Source organism: Somniosus microcephalus, chromosome 26 (assembly GCF_052327205.1).
Source record: "Somniosus microcephalus isolate GS21.2 chromosome 26, FLI_Smic_1.0, whole genome shotgun sequence".
Lineage (NCBI taxonomy): Eukaryota > Metazoa > Chordata > Chondrichthyes > Squaliformes > Somniosidae > Somniosus > Somniosus microcephalus.
Genome location: NC_141012.1, coordinates 39446842 through 39461902, shown reverse-complemented (window position 1 = coordinate 39461902; position 15061 = coordinate 39446842). Strand labels below are relative to the sequence as shown.

At 43.7% G+C, this 15061-nt stretch overlaps 1 protein-coding gene across 1 annotated transcript in view; it reads left to right on the top strand.

The window, feature by feature from the left end:
* The window catches only part of msantd2 (Myb/SANT DNA binding domain containing 2), a 32899-nt gene extending 29383 nt beyond the window's left edge, over window positions 1-3516 (top strand). Inside the window, exon 4 of the mRNA XM_085968067.1 lies at window positions 808-3516. Coding sequence (XP_085824193.1) covers window positions 808-1678 — 871 coding nt within the window. The 3' untranslated portion in view covers window positions 1679-3516. The remainder of the gene's footprint in view (window positions 1-807) is intronic.
* Window positions 3517-15061: the final 11545 nt, after the last annotated feature.

Below are 15061 nucleotides of genomic sequence, written 5' to 3'. Positions count from 1 at the left end.
ACAGGAAGAAGGATGTCTTGCTGCAGTTGTACAGGGCCTTGGTGAGACCACACCTTGAGTATTGTGTGCAGTTTTGGTCGCCTTATCTGAGGAAGGATGTTCTTGCCATGGAAGGAGTTCAGCGAAGATTCACCAGGCTGATACCTGGGATGGCAGGAATGATGTATGAGGAGAGATTGGGTCGATTGGGCTTATACTCGCTGGAGTTTAGACGAATGAGAGGAGATCTCATTGAAACTTACAAAATTCTGACAAGACTAGACAGACTAGATGCTGGAAGGATGTTCTCTGGTCGGGGAGTCCAGAACCAGGGGTCACAGTCTAAGGATAAGGGGTAAGCCATTTAGGACAGAAATGAGGAGGAATTTCTTCACCCAGAGAGTGGTGAACCTGTGGAATTCTCTACCACAGAAGGCAGTAGAGGCCAATTCATTAACCATATTCAAGAAGGAGTTGGATATATTTCTTAAGGCTAAAGGGATCAAGGGATATGGGGAGAAAGCAGGGACAGGGTACTGAATTTGGATGATCGGCCATGATCGCATTGAATGGCGGAGCAGACTCGAGGGGCCGAATGGCCTACTCCTGCTCCTATCTTCTATGTTTCTATGAGATATACTTAAAAAGAAAAAATTGAAGGGCTATGGGTAAAGAGCAGGGGGATGGGACGAATTGGTTAGCTCCTCAAAGAGCAGACACGATGGGCCAAATGGCCTCCTCTGTGCTCCGAGTCTATGTAAGTGTTACAATCTGTGTGCTGTTCATACAGTTTTCTAACTTTTTTTACTTTTTCCTCTTTTTTTCAAGGAAGCCGGAGATTCTGCAGGCCCTCACGGCACTGTTGGAATCCGTCCAGCCGAGCTGGCAGGAGATCCAAAGTTACGACGACCTCGGCAGTACACACTTCACAAATAAACTTGGCATCTTCGCCATTGGTTACAATACGAGGTGGGTCGAGGACATCCGGTACCATTATGCCGAAATTAGCTCCCAGGTGCCAGTTGGAAAGAGACTGAAGGAATATTTAAACCCGGATAAGCCGGAGGGCAAAGTGATAGCTGTCAAACGTCAAAAAATGAACTGGAAGAAAGTCTATTACAAGCTTTTTGAGATCACTAAAAGCGAGGCGCGCTGTCTCGAGCTGCACTTTGCTTTCGAATGGATACCCATCGCACTTTCCCGAGCAGCCGGCGACAACACTGTACAGTATTTGCTTCCGGGCGGGATCCCGGACACCAATGGGCTCTACGTGATTGGCTGCGAGGAGGCGGAGGGCGAGGTTTTTTCCCCGCGGCGAGATTATGGGGTACGGGTGCTGCCGAGGGTCTCGCTGCGGCGGGATTCCGGCGGTGGCACCACCGCGGGACCGTCGCTTTTGGAAGACGAACTTGCCGACGGCGGTGAGCTGAAGTTGAAAATCCGCTACTGCTATCTAGGTGTGGCGGAGGAGAAGACCATTCGCCAGTGCATACTGCAACACTTTCAACCATCTGTCAAGATGCTGGGCATGGAGACGTGTACCATCAACAACTTCCTCTCTGAAAACTGTCGGGCGGGAGCCATCTCCAGATCGATTTACATCAAATTTATAGAAGTAGAAAAGGAGTATCTCTCTGCAGGCTGCGTGCTTGAGTGTTTGGAAAAAGCCATGGGGTATTCTTTACGATTCACAAAGTAAATCCCAACCGTAACGCACGTATTCAATTGTGATGTGCAAAGAGTTCTGCCTGGTCACACTTAGAGCTGCAATAATGTCTGGGTTTTGATTTTGACGCTTCCCACACTCGCTGTACTAAGGATTTCGAGGCAGTAGTGGCTGAGGGAGGGGGTTGGGGGGAGCAAAATTGAGCCACCAGGGTCAAGACTGTGGGTGGAATGGATTGGAAGCACAAGACAGGAGCTGAAATAATGGAGAAAGAGGTTGCAGTTACTCAGTTTGATGGAAAGAAGGTTCGACCCTGGAAAGTGAACGTTGGAGCCTTGGTACCTTAACAAGGCTTTAACGGTCTGACATTTTGGTTACAGCCCTATTGATATACAGTGTACTGTACAGTCCAACCAGTTTACAGTCTAGGGCAAGAATACAAGCTGTAAGAGCACCTACATGTTACACTGGTCTGGTAGTATATTGGGACGCACGCTTCACTCGTATTCTGTGGTCTTGGCGCTTCCCAGCACTCAAATCCACCAGCCGCTCTTGTGGCGATTTCATTGGGTTAGGGGCCAAGCTACTAACTCATGAGCTGAGTGGCAAACGTGCATTTCGATTGGGGGTTGTGGGCTTAAAAAGGCGGATGGGAAAGCTGGAATTGAAACGGGGCCTCAGTCTGCTGCAAGCATGCCTCTTCTACTGAAATTAGCATTGAACTGGTGGGAGAAAGTCTGTGGATGCTTTTCTATTGTTCAGGAGGCTGCTCTGGAGTAGCCTCGGAGGGCCAAAGTGTCAATCAAACCTCCTTGCAATGACAAGCTATTATTAACCTTCCCGTTATCAGAAACACAGTCCCGTGAACCTCATTTTATATTGGATCCTGACCCGGCTCCAACCTGCACAGCTGCGATTGTTCTGGCACTTACTGATGTGCGCAGTGCCTTGAAAATATCCTGGAGTCTGGTTCCAGCATGCACTGAACGACGGGGGAGGGGGTGGGGTGCGGGGTGAATGCAATGGAACTAGATGGCTGGAAAGAAAATGTGTGTGAAAGAGTAGAGCCAGGAGGGGAGCTGAACCCTTAATGAAGAGAGCCCTGGTGCAAACTACTCTGCTCCCTAACTTTATTGATGAAAGGTGACTAAAGTAACCAGATTAAGTAATGGCATTAGCCATTCCTACCTGGAGTATTTTAAAATATGTAATGCACTCCACCTGGACAGGTAACTGATACAATTTACCAACTTTACACTCGCGTGTAAGCAGCACCCTGGAATGAGATTCAAGGCAGCGTCCCAGAATGATTTGTACCTTCAGTGATTTTTCTTCTTTTAAAACAACCCTAAACTGATCACTTTTTTTACAATTTTCTTTTCTAATCAGCTTGTATTTATTCATTGTAAAACGAGTGCTACCACTAGACAATCGGAAGTAAAATGCTGCGTTAGGACCAAATAGTTTTAGGAAGGTCACAGCCTCAGTGGTCCGTTGCAACTAGTTAAATTGGACAAGCTGCTGTTCTGACTGAGAGTTTCTGGCTGTGTGCTCGAGAGTGAAATCCATCGGTGCACTGTGGGTGCATTTTACCCACGGTGCAGTGCACACGTCACCGAGGTGGCGGGGGACAGGAGGGTGGTTGGAGCTTTCTGTGTTGCTCTGCACTAATAGATTAAACCTACTGCGATTGAGTGACATTTGAGTTATGTGGGAGCACTTTCAATGTAGACTTCAATATAAATGAACTGCCAAGATTTTCCCTATGCAAAGCAGTTCCAGTGGAACCTTTATGTTTTCAAGTTAAAATTTCAAAATATTTGAAATAATGGCCATTTCCATTTTTTTAAGTTATTAAGTTTTCCCTTTTTTTTAAAAATTGATGTGCTCACATCGGTTTTTTAAATTACTGTTCGTACTCAATGCGCTGAGGCATCTTTAGTGTTGCGGTTTCAGAGTTTGAGATACTGTGAGGAACCAAGAGACTGTTTAACACTCTGCTCCCTTTGGGCCAGTTATTTTTTTTTTACTAGAGAGAGCACTGATCCCATAAATGTCTCCGAATCTAACTGTAGCTTGTCAAATACATTGCCCCCAGTTTGAAAACATTGGGAATCTGTAACCTTATGCTGAAATCCCATGGGAAGCTTCAAATGGATTATTCAATAGATAGCACTATAGTTACCTTAAAATTCAGAAGTGTACTGTTTTCTGCAGATAGACCGTAGCAGACATGAGCCTAAATGGAAAAAATGTTAACGTTAAAAAAAACAGGTCCAATAAAAGAGCAGTTCTGTCAACTCAAAATATTCGTCTCGCAGTTCCTTGCAGGCCATGGGCGGAACTGCAGCAGTCGCAACATTTTATTTCCCAGGTTTAAAAATAATGTGCTTTCATCTTGATAGTATGAAGTTTTTAAGATCAAAGTGTAGGCTTCACTGTTCGCTTAGTGGGGTTACTCTTCTTCAAACTATGGAACAGAACCAAATAGATGATGATAAATCCCAGGTTAGATCCCCAGTCTGTGCTGATTCTAGATGGGGAGATGGTAGGAGCATCACAGTTGGGCCAGGGCTTTTGTTCCTGTTTGCTACTGAAAAGTATGTGGGTGTCCAGTCATGTACTCACTGACAATTGAAAGCACACGCCATTGGTTAGGCTGCAGTAACTAGATCAGGCTCGGTATTACTTCAACCTTATTCCCCTCTCCCCTCACTCCCATCCTGTGGTCAAATAGCTTGCAGCGAACTGTACTTCGAGTTGACGCCTTCAAGAGAGGAGGGAGAGAAGTGGGGGCATAGCAAAAAGCTGAAGAATTTGGGAAAATCCTTGGTCTGGGAAGTCGTGTCGGGGACATTGAAGTTTTGGGGGTGCAAGGTTATGCGTGGGAACAGCTGAAACTTAGATTATGTAAAGCAAAATAGAAAGAAATTCCTGGTACTCCCGACACTGAAGTTCCTCTTCAAGGAGTCCGAAGTGCATCTTTCATTCCTTTCCGATCTGGAGTCAAGTGCAACGCCATTGCACCATGTTATCTGTTCTTCCATTCCTTTGACCATTCCATATGACCCGTAACTTTCCTCAGTGTGGTACTTTATGGCGAAGCAGTGCCATGTTGTAGGCAAAATGCAACCATTTTAATTTGCGACGTGCCCTGTGAAGGATCGTGCAGTTACACTGAAGGCAGGAGCATTAAAGCTTAATGAAAAACGCCAAGCCCCCACTGCATCTCTGACACAATCAGTTCAGAGTAAACGAGCCCCTAATCTCACTGAACCCAAAGAAATCAAAATAAATTCAAAACTTGAAAGTCTACACCTGTGCTTTCAGGAAATCACCGGAGCTGTCAGCCCCATTGAAGTTGACGCGGAGAGAGGATGATGGGCAGGATTATGCTTGGTAATTGATGGAAACACAATCATTTGTGTTCTGCATCATTATCCATCAAACCTGCAAAAAGCATTGACGCAGTGACACTTTAGCAAAGTTTCATCACAACCCTTGCATTTACCCAAGACTGTGTTTTAAGATTTACTGAGGCACTTAATAAACACATGTCTTGAAGCCATAGGGATAAGTATTAAAGCAAGGGCATGGTGCAGATTTTTATATGGCTTCTCTGCTAACGAGAACCAGGCGCAATATAGGACGCGTTGGTGAGATGTAGTGGGCTCCAAGTTTCATGAGAGACCTAGGAAGGGCATGTAATGTATTTGTGACTGCAGTACAGTGGGGTACTTAGGAAGTTTTCCCCAGGACTATCACCCAGTTTGAGCCATTGAGTGAGAACCCAAGACCATACAGTATTGGTTAGAAGTATCCAGCTGGCATGGAGCAGCCCTAACCTAGGTGCTATTCTGTGGAATCTCCTTACATAGAAACAGAGAAGATAGGAGCAGGAGTCGGCCATTCGGCCCCTCGAGCCTGTTCCGCCATTCAATGAGATCATGGCTGATCATCCAAACGCAGCACCCTGTCCCTGCCTTCTCCCCATATCCCTTGATCCCTTTAGCCTTAAGAAATATATTTAACTCCTTCTTGAATATATTTAATGAATTGGCCTCAACTGCCTTCTGTGGTAGAGAATGCCATAGGTTTGCCACTCTCTGGGTGAAGAAATTCCTCTTCATCTCTGTCCTAAATGGCTTATCCCTTATCTTTAGACTGTGACCCCTGGTTATGGACTCACCCGCCATCGGGAACATCCTTCCTAATCTAGTCTGTCTAGTCCTGTTAGAATTTTATAAGTTTCAATGAGATCCCCTCTCATTCTTCTAAACTCCAGCGAGTATAAGCCCAGACGACCCAATCTCTCCTCATACGTCATTTCCGCCATCCCAGGTATCAGTCTGGTGAATCTTCGCTGCACTCCCTCCATGGCAAGAACATCCTTCCTCAGATAAGGCGACCAAAACTGCACACAATACTCAAGATGTGGTCTCACCAAGGCCCTGTACAACTTCAGCAAGACATCCTTGTTCCTTTACTCTAATCCTCTCGCTACAAAGGCCAACATACCATTTGCCTTCTTAACCGCCTGCTGCACCTGCATGCTTACCTTCAGCGACTGGTGCACAAGGACACCCAGGTCTCGTTGCACTTCCCCTTCTCCCAATCTATTGCCGTTCAGATAATAACCTCACATTTATCCACATTATACTGCATCTGCCATGCATCTGCCCAATGACCCAACCTGTCCAAATCATACTGGAGTTTCTCGGCATCCTCCTCACAGCACACACACCCACCCAGCTTTGTGTCGTCTGCAAACTTGTAGATATTACATCTAGTTCCCTCGTCTAGATCATTACTATATATTATGATAACTGGGGTCCTAGCACCGATCCCTGCAGTACCCCACTCGTCACTGCCTGCCACTCAGGAAAAAGACCGGTTTATTCCAACTCTTTGCTTCCTGTCTGCCAACCAGTTCTCTATCCAAGTCAGTACCTTGCCCCCAATCCCTTGTGCTTTAACTTTCCAAGCTAATCTCTTATGCGGGACCTTATCAAAAGCCTTCTGAAAGTCCAAATACACCACATCCACTGGTTCTCCCTTATCCTACCAGTTACATCCTCAAAAAATTCCAGTAGATTAGCCAAGCACGATTTACCTTTTGTAAATTCATGTTGACTTTGTCCGATCCTGTCACTGTTTTCCAAGTGCTCTGCTATTACATCTTTTATAATGGACTCTAGCATTTTCCCCACTACCGATGTCAGGCTTATAATTCCCCGCTTTTTCTCTACCACCTTTTTTGAATAGTGGGGTAATCCATGGGAACTGTTCCAGAGTATCGAATTTTGGAAGATGACCAGCAATGCATCTACTATTTCTAGGGCCACTTCCTTAAGTACCCTAGGATGTAGATTATCAGGCCCTGGGGATTTATCAGCCTTCAATCCCGTCTTATTTCCTTAACAAATACTGATTTCATTCAGTTCCTCCCTCTCATTAGACCCTATGTTCCCTGACATCATAGTGGTTAGCACTATTGCCTCACAGCGCCAGAGACCCAGGTTCGAATCCGGCCTCGGGCGACTGTCTGTGTGGAGTTTGCACATTCTCCCCATGTTTGCGTGGGTTTTCTCCGGGTGCTCCGGTTTCCTCCCACAGTCCAAAGATGTGCGGGTTAGGTTGATTGGCTATGATAAATTGACCCTTAGTGTTAGGGGGATTAAATACATGGGGTTACAGGGATAGGGTGGGATATGTGTTGTTGTAGGGGTTATAGGGATCGGGTGGGATATGTGTCGGTGCAGGCTCGATGGGCCGAAATGGCCTCTATCTGCACTGTGGGGTTTCTGTGATTCTGTGATCTCTGGGAGGTTATTTGTGTCCTCCTTTGTGAAGACAGAACCAAAGTATGTATTTAATTGGTCTGCCATGTCTTTGATCCCTATTATAAATTCCCCTGGTTCTGACTGCAAGGGACCTGCGCTTGACTTCACCAATCTTTTTCTCTTCATATATCTATAGAAGCTTTTACAGTCAGTTTTTATGTTCCCAGCAAGCTTACTCTCATACTCTATTTTCCCCCTCTTAATGAATCCCTTTGTCCTCCTTTGCTGAATCCTGAACTGCTCCCAATCCTCGGGTTTGCTGCTTTTTCTGGCCAATTTATATGTCCTCTCCTTGGATCTTATGCTATCCCTAATTTCCCTTGTTAGTCACGGTTGAGTCACCTTTTTTTTATTTTTATGCCAAGCAAGGATGAACAAATTCTGTAGTTCATCCATGCGATCTTTAAATGTTTGCCATTGCCTATCCACCATCAACCCTTTAAGTAACGTTCCCCAATCCATCCTACCCAACTCGCGCCTCATACCATCGTAGTTTCCTTTATTTAAATTCAGGATCCTAGTCTCTGAGTCAAATACTTCACTCTCCATCTTAATGAAGAATTCGATCATATTATGATCGCTCCGCCCCAAGGGGCCTCGCACAACAAGATTGCTAATTAATCCTTTCTCCAGTCTAAGATGGCCTGATCTCTAGTTGGTTCCTCGACATATTGGTCCAGGAATCCATCCCGTATACACTCCAGGAATTCCTCCTCCACAGTATTGTTACTAATTTGGTTAGCCCAATCTATATGTAGATTAAAGCCACCCATGATAACTGCTGTGCCCTTATTGCACGCATCTCTAATTTCCCATTTAATGCCATCCTCAACCTTAGCATTCTGTTTGGGGTTCTGTATATGGCTCCCACTAATGTTTTCTGCCCCATGGTATTTCTCAGCTCTACCCATACAGATTCCACATCATCAGAGCTAATATCCTTCCTTACTATTGTGTTAATCTCTTTAACCAGCAATGCTACCTCACCTCCTTTTCCTTTTTGCCTATCTTTCCTGAATATTGAATACCCCTGGATGTTGAGTTCCCAGCCTTGGTCACCCTGGAGCCATGTTTCCGTAATCCCAATCATATCAGTGGGACAAAAAGACGTGGCACTTGAAGTTGAAAACCTAATTTTCAAGAACACCAACAAGTAATGATGCAGCCCAGATTTTGTATTCTGTTACTCTACAGAAGGTGACATTATTGCTAAGTGTGGAACACTCGTATATTTTTAAACAGCGAAACGTCCTGTTGAAAATACTGCTGCAGTGCCAGTTAGTCAGAAGGTCCTCCTTGGCGAGGGGTGTGTGCATGGCGGGCTGGTACTGCAGGGAGTAAAGCACAGTGACATTGACGAGCCACAATAACTACCCTCTGAACTTCCAGTAACTTTCTTGGCTATTCTGCTAGGTGGTCAAAGCTTCTGTCGCCAAGAGATAAGAATGTTCTAGTATTAATCACGTTTCTGATCTGCTTAGGTCATCTTGCCTTGCGCACACAATTACACTTGCATTAAGTAGCAGAACTCAGGGCAACGACTTCCTCATTTCACCTGAAAACTTATGGAACATTCTTAAGTTCCTGTTGTAATCTTGTGGCGCAGTCTCACAAATTCTGTAACTGAAGTAATTGTCTTTCAGTCAGTAGAAGCACTGAGTGTTGGGGAAACAGTTTTGCAGAAGCATTAAAGGGGCAGCCTCTCCGCTGCGGGTATATGAGCGACATTACACCATTCAACCTTAAAGGGCGAACCCTGCTCCCGGCACATTAGATTACTGTTTTAAATATTAAACTTTAACAAGACTGTTTTAATACGGAAAAAGAAAAAAGTGAAAACACAAGGTGCGCTTCTAAAACTTGCTGGCCTGCGCTTTATGGGACTGAAGCAGTTCCAGTATGTTGCTAGCTATCTGTAGTGTGACCATGCTTCAGTGATGAGAGGCAGAACTTGGGGGCCTTATTTCAATACCTGATCCTGGATAACTGCAGAGGTCACCTGGACCACTGAGTTAATTTTTCTACACTGGACACTAAGCTTTGAAATTATTTATGCCACTTTATGTTGCCCGAAACTAGAGTTTCTCTATATTCAGTAGCGCTAAAAATTGTCATGGGAAATTAACTATAAAGAAGATAAGAATGTTGTTACCGAATTGAAACAGACCTTGAGAGTACATTATGTATAGCTATGAGCTAGACAGCTGAGAGGAGGATTAATCTGGATCAATGTATGAACCCAGTTCTAGAAAACTATGCAAACGACCTTGCTCAAATGAAGTAGGGCATTCACATGGATCTTTTCACTTAAAAAAAAAAAAAAAAAAAAAAAAAAAATTCATTTACGGGATGTGGGCGTCGCTGGCAAAGCCAGCGTTTATTGCCTATCCCTAATTGCCCTTGAGAAGGTGGTGGTGAGCCGCCGCCTTGAACCACTGCAGTCCGTGTGGTGAAGGTACTCTGATTTCAGATTCCAATTCAGATTTGATCCCAAATGAAACGCACCTTATAACTAATAGGAGTCGAGTACATCCAAATCAAATCCAAAATAAAACTATCCACCTCCCTTTCAGAAGCAGCTTCGTTATATAGATTTGATGTAATCTAGCTGAAAGCACTATCGTTTCCTTATCAAATTTCTCCCGTGTCCTGAAGGTGTTGACTCTTGTTGGGGTGCCCTGAAGGTGCCAGTAGCCCTCCGGTATCTCAACCATTCTTGATTTGCGAACCTAACCAGCGACCGTTGAGCCCAATCTTGATCTCTCCCAATTGTGTTCATTTTCCAGTAGTGTAACTTGATCGTGATCAAAAACATTTCCTCATTTTATTCTTGCCCCCCTCCAGCATGTCATTAGTCTACAGTAGTGAAACGAATTAGAGAGTCTGGTGTTGCCCAGGAGATTAGATAATGAAATACAGCTAAGGAATCTGATCGGGAACCTTGTGTGTATAGTTTAGCTCTGAACCTAATGGTGTCCTTAGCCACAAGACCATTGGGGGAAGCTTCCAACTTTATATTTCGAACCACTCTAGAAGACATGTCCAGTCTCATTCCTTTGGAAACTATTAAACTCTTAACTCTGCTGTTTTCAGCAGCTATCCAGTTAACTTTATTAATTTAGGTCTCTGACCCCTCTGTTTCGGAATGCAGTTCAGTAAGTGTGCACCCACAACCTAATCACAAACTGCTGGCGAGAAGTTTCACGAGCCTACAATTTGGACAGTCTGGAAACATTCCAATCCCGCCACAAAAAGCGCAGGACTGCTCTGTACATAGTATATCAGCCAATAAAGGCACTAATGCTTGGGCCCCTGGACCTACAATAATAGTGTACATCTCACTTTGCTCTCATGGGTCACCGGAGTGCGCACTGTGTTGAAACTTGCCTAGGTGCAACATTAAGTTCTCGCACTGTGCAGCCATTCGAAGGTGGGAGTTTTAAGCACTCTCTAATTTACAGAGGACTACTGGAGTTCTCACATAAATGAAGACCAAATGAAACAGTCAGCAAAACAAAACCCAAATCACTGGAGGAAATCCCCAGAGCAAGCCACTGTTGGTGACCAACCAGGCAGGCTGAACTGTACCGTTCTTAGTATAGACACTGTTGATCATATAAAGATGAAGATATAGTTAGAGGTAACTTTAAACAAAAAATTGTATTTTTTACATTTTTGTGTTTTGATTTTTTTTTCCAAAAAGTTTTATTTCAAATGTTTCTTTTGCCCGCTGGTAATTAAGCTGTCTAAAGCTTTAATTTTAAACAGGGCAGCCATTCCTCTTGTTGTATAGCTGACCAATGATGCAGACGGACAGTATGACGGCCAGATCAGGACAAGGTGTGAGAATGTTTCATCAGCAGTCGGCTGATGGTTGCACTGATGTCCAAGACGCCATGTTTTGTGGTGGAATCAAAACCTAACTTTGAATTTATGACGACAACAAAAAACACAGAATGGCAAAGAAAAACATGAACATGTTTTTCCATTTTTCTTAACTGAAATATTATGTGGTATTTATCCCTGCTGTTATTGATTATATTGTAATACTTTATGAAATTATCCTTTAAGAAGGAAAAAGGCATCTCTGCTGACTAGCGAATGCTTGTGACTAAAAATAAAGATGGATTAGAATGTTGGTTCCAAGTGAGAGAGACATACGATCTTTTGATTTACAAAATCGGGGAATATAATCCTCACTCACTGCCCCTACTTAAGAATGTTAGGGATTTTCCATTATTTTCAATGGGAACTCCCAGCGGCTTTGGGCTGTTTTGGTGAGCTATGTCTTGTATTCTTCTCTTGATGCAGCATTAAGCTATAAATTATTAGATATTAAAGACCATTATGACTTTATTCTTCTGGTTTGTGTGTGGATACCTGGAATAGTGAAACCGTACCTCTTAAATTTTACCTTTTTAGAAGCTATAAGGGTTCATTATATTACAGCAGTGTACACTTCCATGACACCTTGAACACAGCAGAATGTCACAGGGCGCATCAACGCTGAGCAGGAGTTGGGTGAAGAGCTACTGGAGATGACCAATGTGATGGTCAGAGAGGTATGTTTTACAGCTTTCGAAAGTGGGAAGACAGGTAGCCAGCAAGAGGGATTCAGGAAGGGAATTCCAGAGCAAGGGGGTGATGGCTGAAGCCTCAGTCACTGATGAGGCTAAGAGACACACTGCTTTTCACTGAAGGATTTGCTATTTTCTCCTTTTTATAATGGATTTTTTTTTTCAGAATATTTTTGTTTTGTATTTGTGTGCCATATCTTAATTTGTCTGGTGCTATGACTTGCTATTGGCAAGGAAAGGTGGTTGCTCCTTGGTCAGTGTTCTAGCAACTGGGTAAAGATAGGGTGTGGGGCCACTCCCCCCCCCCCCCACCCCTATGAATGCCCACTGATATTTTTCCTCTTCGGTGGGAAATGGCATACCCTCTACTTGATGTCACCCCAAACCTGTTCTGTGGCACAGAGCTCAATGCTATTGCACTGTCTACAATTCCCCACTTTAATTGCCATTGCAAATTTCTATTGGCACCCAAACAGTCCAATGTAATTGGAATCAAGATTAGCTGAAAGCATCCGCAGTATTTTGCTATTGTATTAGCTGAAAGGCTGACTGGTGATACTACAGTGCAGCTTTAATAGCCTTTTTCAGAGGCAGATAAGTTGTTACGGTGTCACTACCATGCCTGAGTCAGTGAAGTGAGGTGCAACAGCATCAACCAGTCTCCCAAAGAGGCAGAATTATACTTCCTGTCTACTGAAACATTAGGTGGCGCACTTTATGGAAGCAAGCTCCCACACTAAGTGCATTGTGTTTTCCCGGGCCCTGGAGGTGCCCCAGCGCTGAACAAAGATGTGACAATGCTTATCCAAGCAAGTGCTAAAAGCGAGGAACACTAAATCTAGAATTGTTAAGGTCCTTTTTTATTTAAAAAAAACTTAGATTTTACCCTTTAGAAGCTATAAGGGTTCATTAAATTACAACAGTGTACACTTCTATAACACCTTGAACACAGTAGAATGTCATGAGGCGTTAAGAGCTAATGGAGATGACCAAAGTGATGGTCAGAGAGGTATATTTTACAGCTTTATGGGACTTTTTTTTGTTGTGTCCCATCAAATCTTGAGAAGACTGACTAATATGTTGCTTTTAAGAGATGATATCACACATTACAGATTAGCCTAGCGGGAAGTTAAGAATTAAAACGATAGTAAAAGCACCTTTTAATGGTTTAGTAGATAAATGCTCTACCTGGTGCAGTACTGAGTCATACCAATGACCCAGGTTGATGTCTTCTGTGTTAGCTAATTGCAACCTTGTGAAGCAATGCGAGGGTTAACCTCGGCGTTCCCTGGCTCTGGAAGTGAAAAGTTTTAAGAATCCCTAGTTGTTATCCTGTGACACCTGATGGAAAGTACCTGGGTGTGACTATCTGCTGAGATTAGATTTGAGCTCTGATGCAATCAAACCGCCAGGCCGAGATTTGTTGCCGTTTGGATAAGATACTGGAGGACTAGTCAGCAACTTAATCTGATTGAGGCAGCTCCTTCAGAGGAGGAAGGGGACACCTAATGGAAACACCATAATGAAATGGAATGAGCATAAAGAGTAACTGTTTTGAAATGGGTTAGAAGATCCACAAAAAGGAAGGGAAATGAGTGCACAATAAACATAACTCGCATGTTTTCAGAATCTGAAGTGTACAAAGACTACACGTATTAAGCTGCAGTACAATCTGGTGCTGAATTACCAATAAATAAAAATGATCATGAGGGCTTTGTATATCTGTAGCCCTTGTATTCTAGTCATAAGGCCAGCATTCCATTCGCCTTCTTAAATTTTCTGTACCTGGCCACGACATTTTAATGATCTATGTACATGGACCCACAAATCTCTTTGGACCTCCACTATTTTGAGCATTTCGCCATTAAGAAAGTACTCTGTTCTATCCTTTTATTCAGTAGAATGGGCCTATACTCTCTGGAGTTTAGAAGAATGAGAGGCGATCTCATTGAGTGGGCAAAACTTAATACGTTTCAATCTATCCATGTCCCTGTGCCACCTAACTTAGTGGTATCAGCAAACTTGGATATACCGCTCTCTATTCTTTCATCTAAGTCATTCACCAATATTGTGAAAACCTGAGGCCCCAGTACAGGTCCCTGGGGGACATCACGAGTCACGTCCTGCCAGCTGAAGTACCATAATCATTATCCCTACTGTCTCTCCTACCTCCTAACAAATTCTGGCCACCACACTTTAAGAAGGATGTCAAGGTCTTGGAGAGAGTCCAGAGGGGATTTACTAGAATGGTACCAGAGATGAACGAATTCAGTTATGTGAAGAGACTAGAGAAACTGGGGTTGTTCTCCTTGGAGCAGAGAAGGTTAAGAGGAGATTTGATCAAGGTGTTCAAAGTCTTGAAGGGTTTTGATAGAGTACATAAGGAGAAACTGTTCCCAGTGGCAGAAGGACCGGTAACAAGACGATGCAGATTTAAGGTAATTGACAAAAGAACTAGAGGGGACATGAGGAATTACTTTGTTACAGTGAGTTATGATCTGGAATGTACTGCCTGATAGGGAATTGGATAAATACTTGAAAAGGAAAATGTTGCTGAGCTATGGGGAAGGAGCAGAGGAATGAGACTAGTTGGATAACTCGGAGTCGACACAGGCACGATGGGCTGAATGGCCTCCTGTGTTGTACCACTGATTCTATAAATTCCTTACCTCTGTCAATAGGTTGCCTCCAATTCCATGTGCTATCATTTTTGCTAACGGTCTCCTCTGTGGAGCCTCATCAAATGCCTTCTGGAAGTCCATGTAAATAACACCCATAGACACTGCCGCCTTGACCACGTTTGTAACCTCAGAAACGTCAACTTGGTTTATTAGACATGACTTGCCCTTTACAAATCCATGCTGACTCTCTGAGCAGTTTATATTTGTCTAAGTGCTCAGTCACTCTGTCCCTGATAACAGATTCTAATAACTTACCCACATCAGACTTTAGACTAATAGGTCTATAATTTCCTGGTTTCTCTATTCCACCTTTAA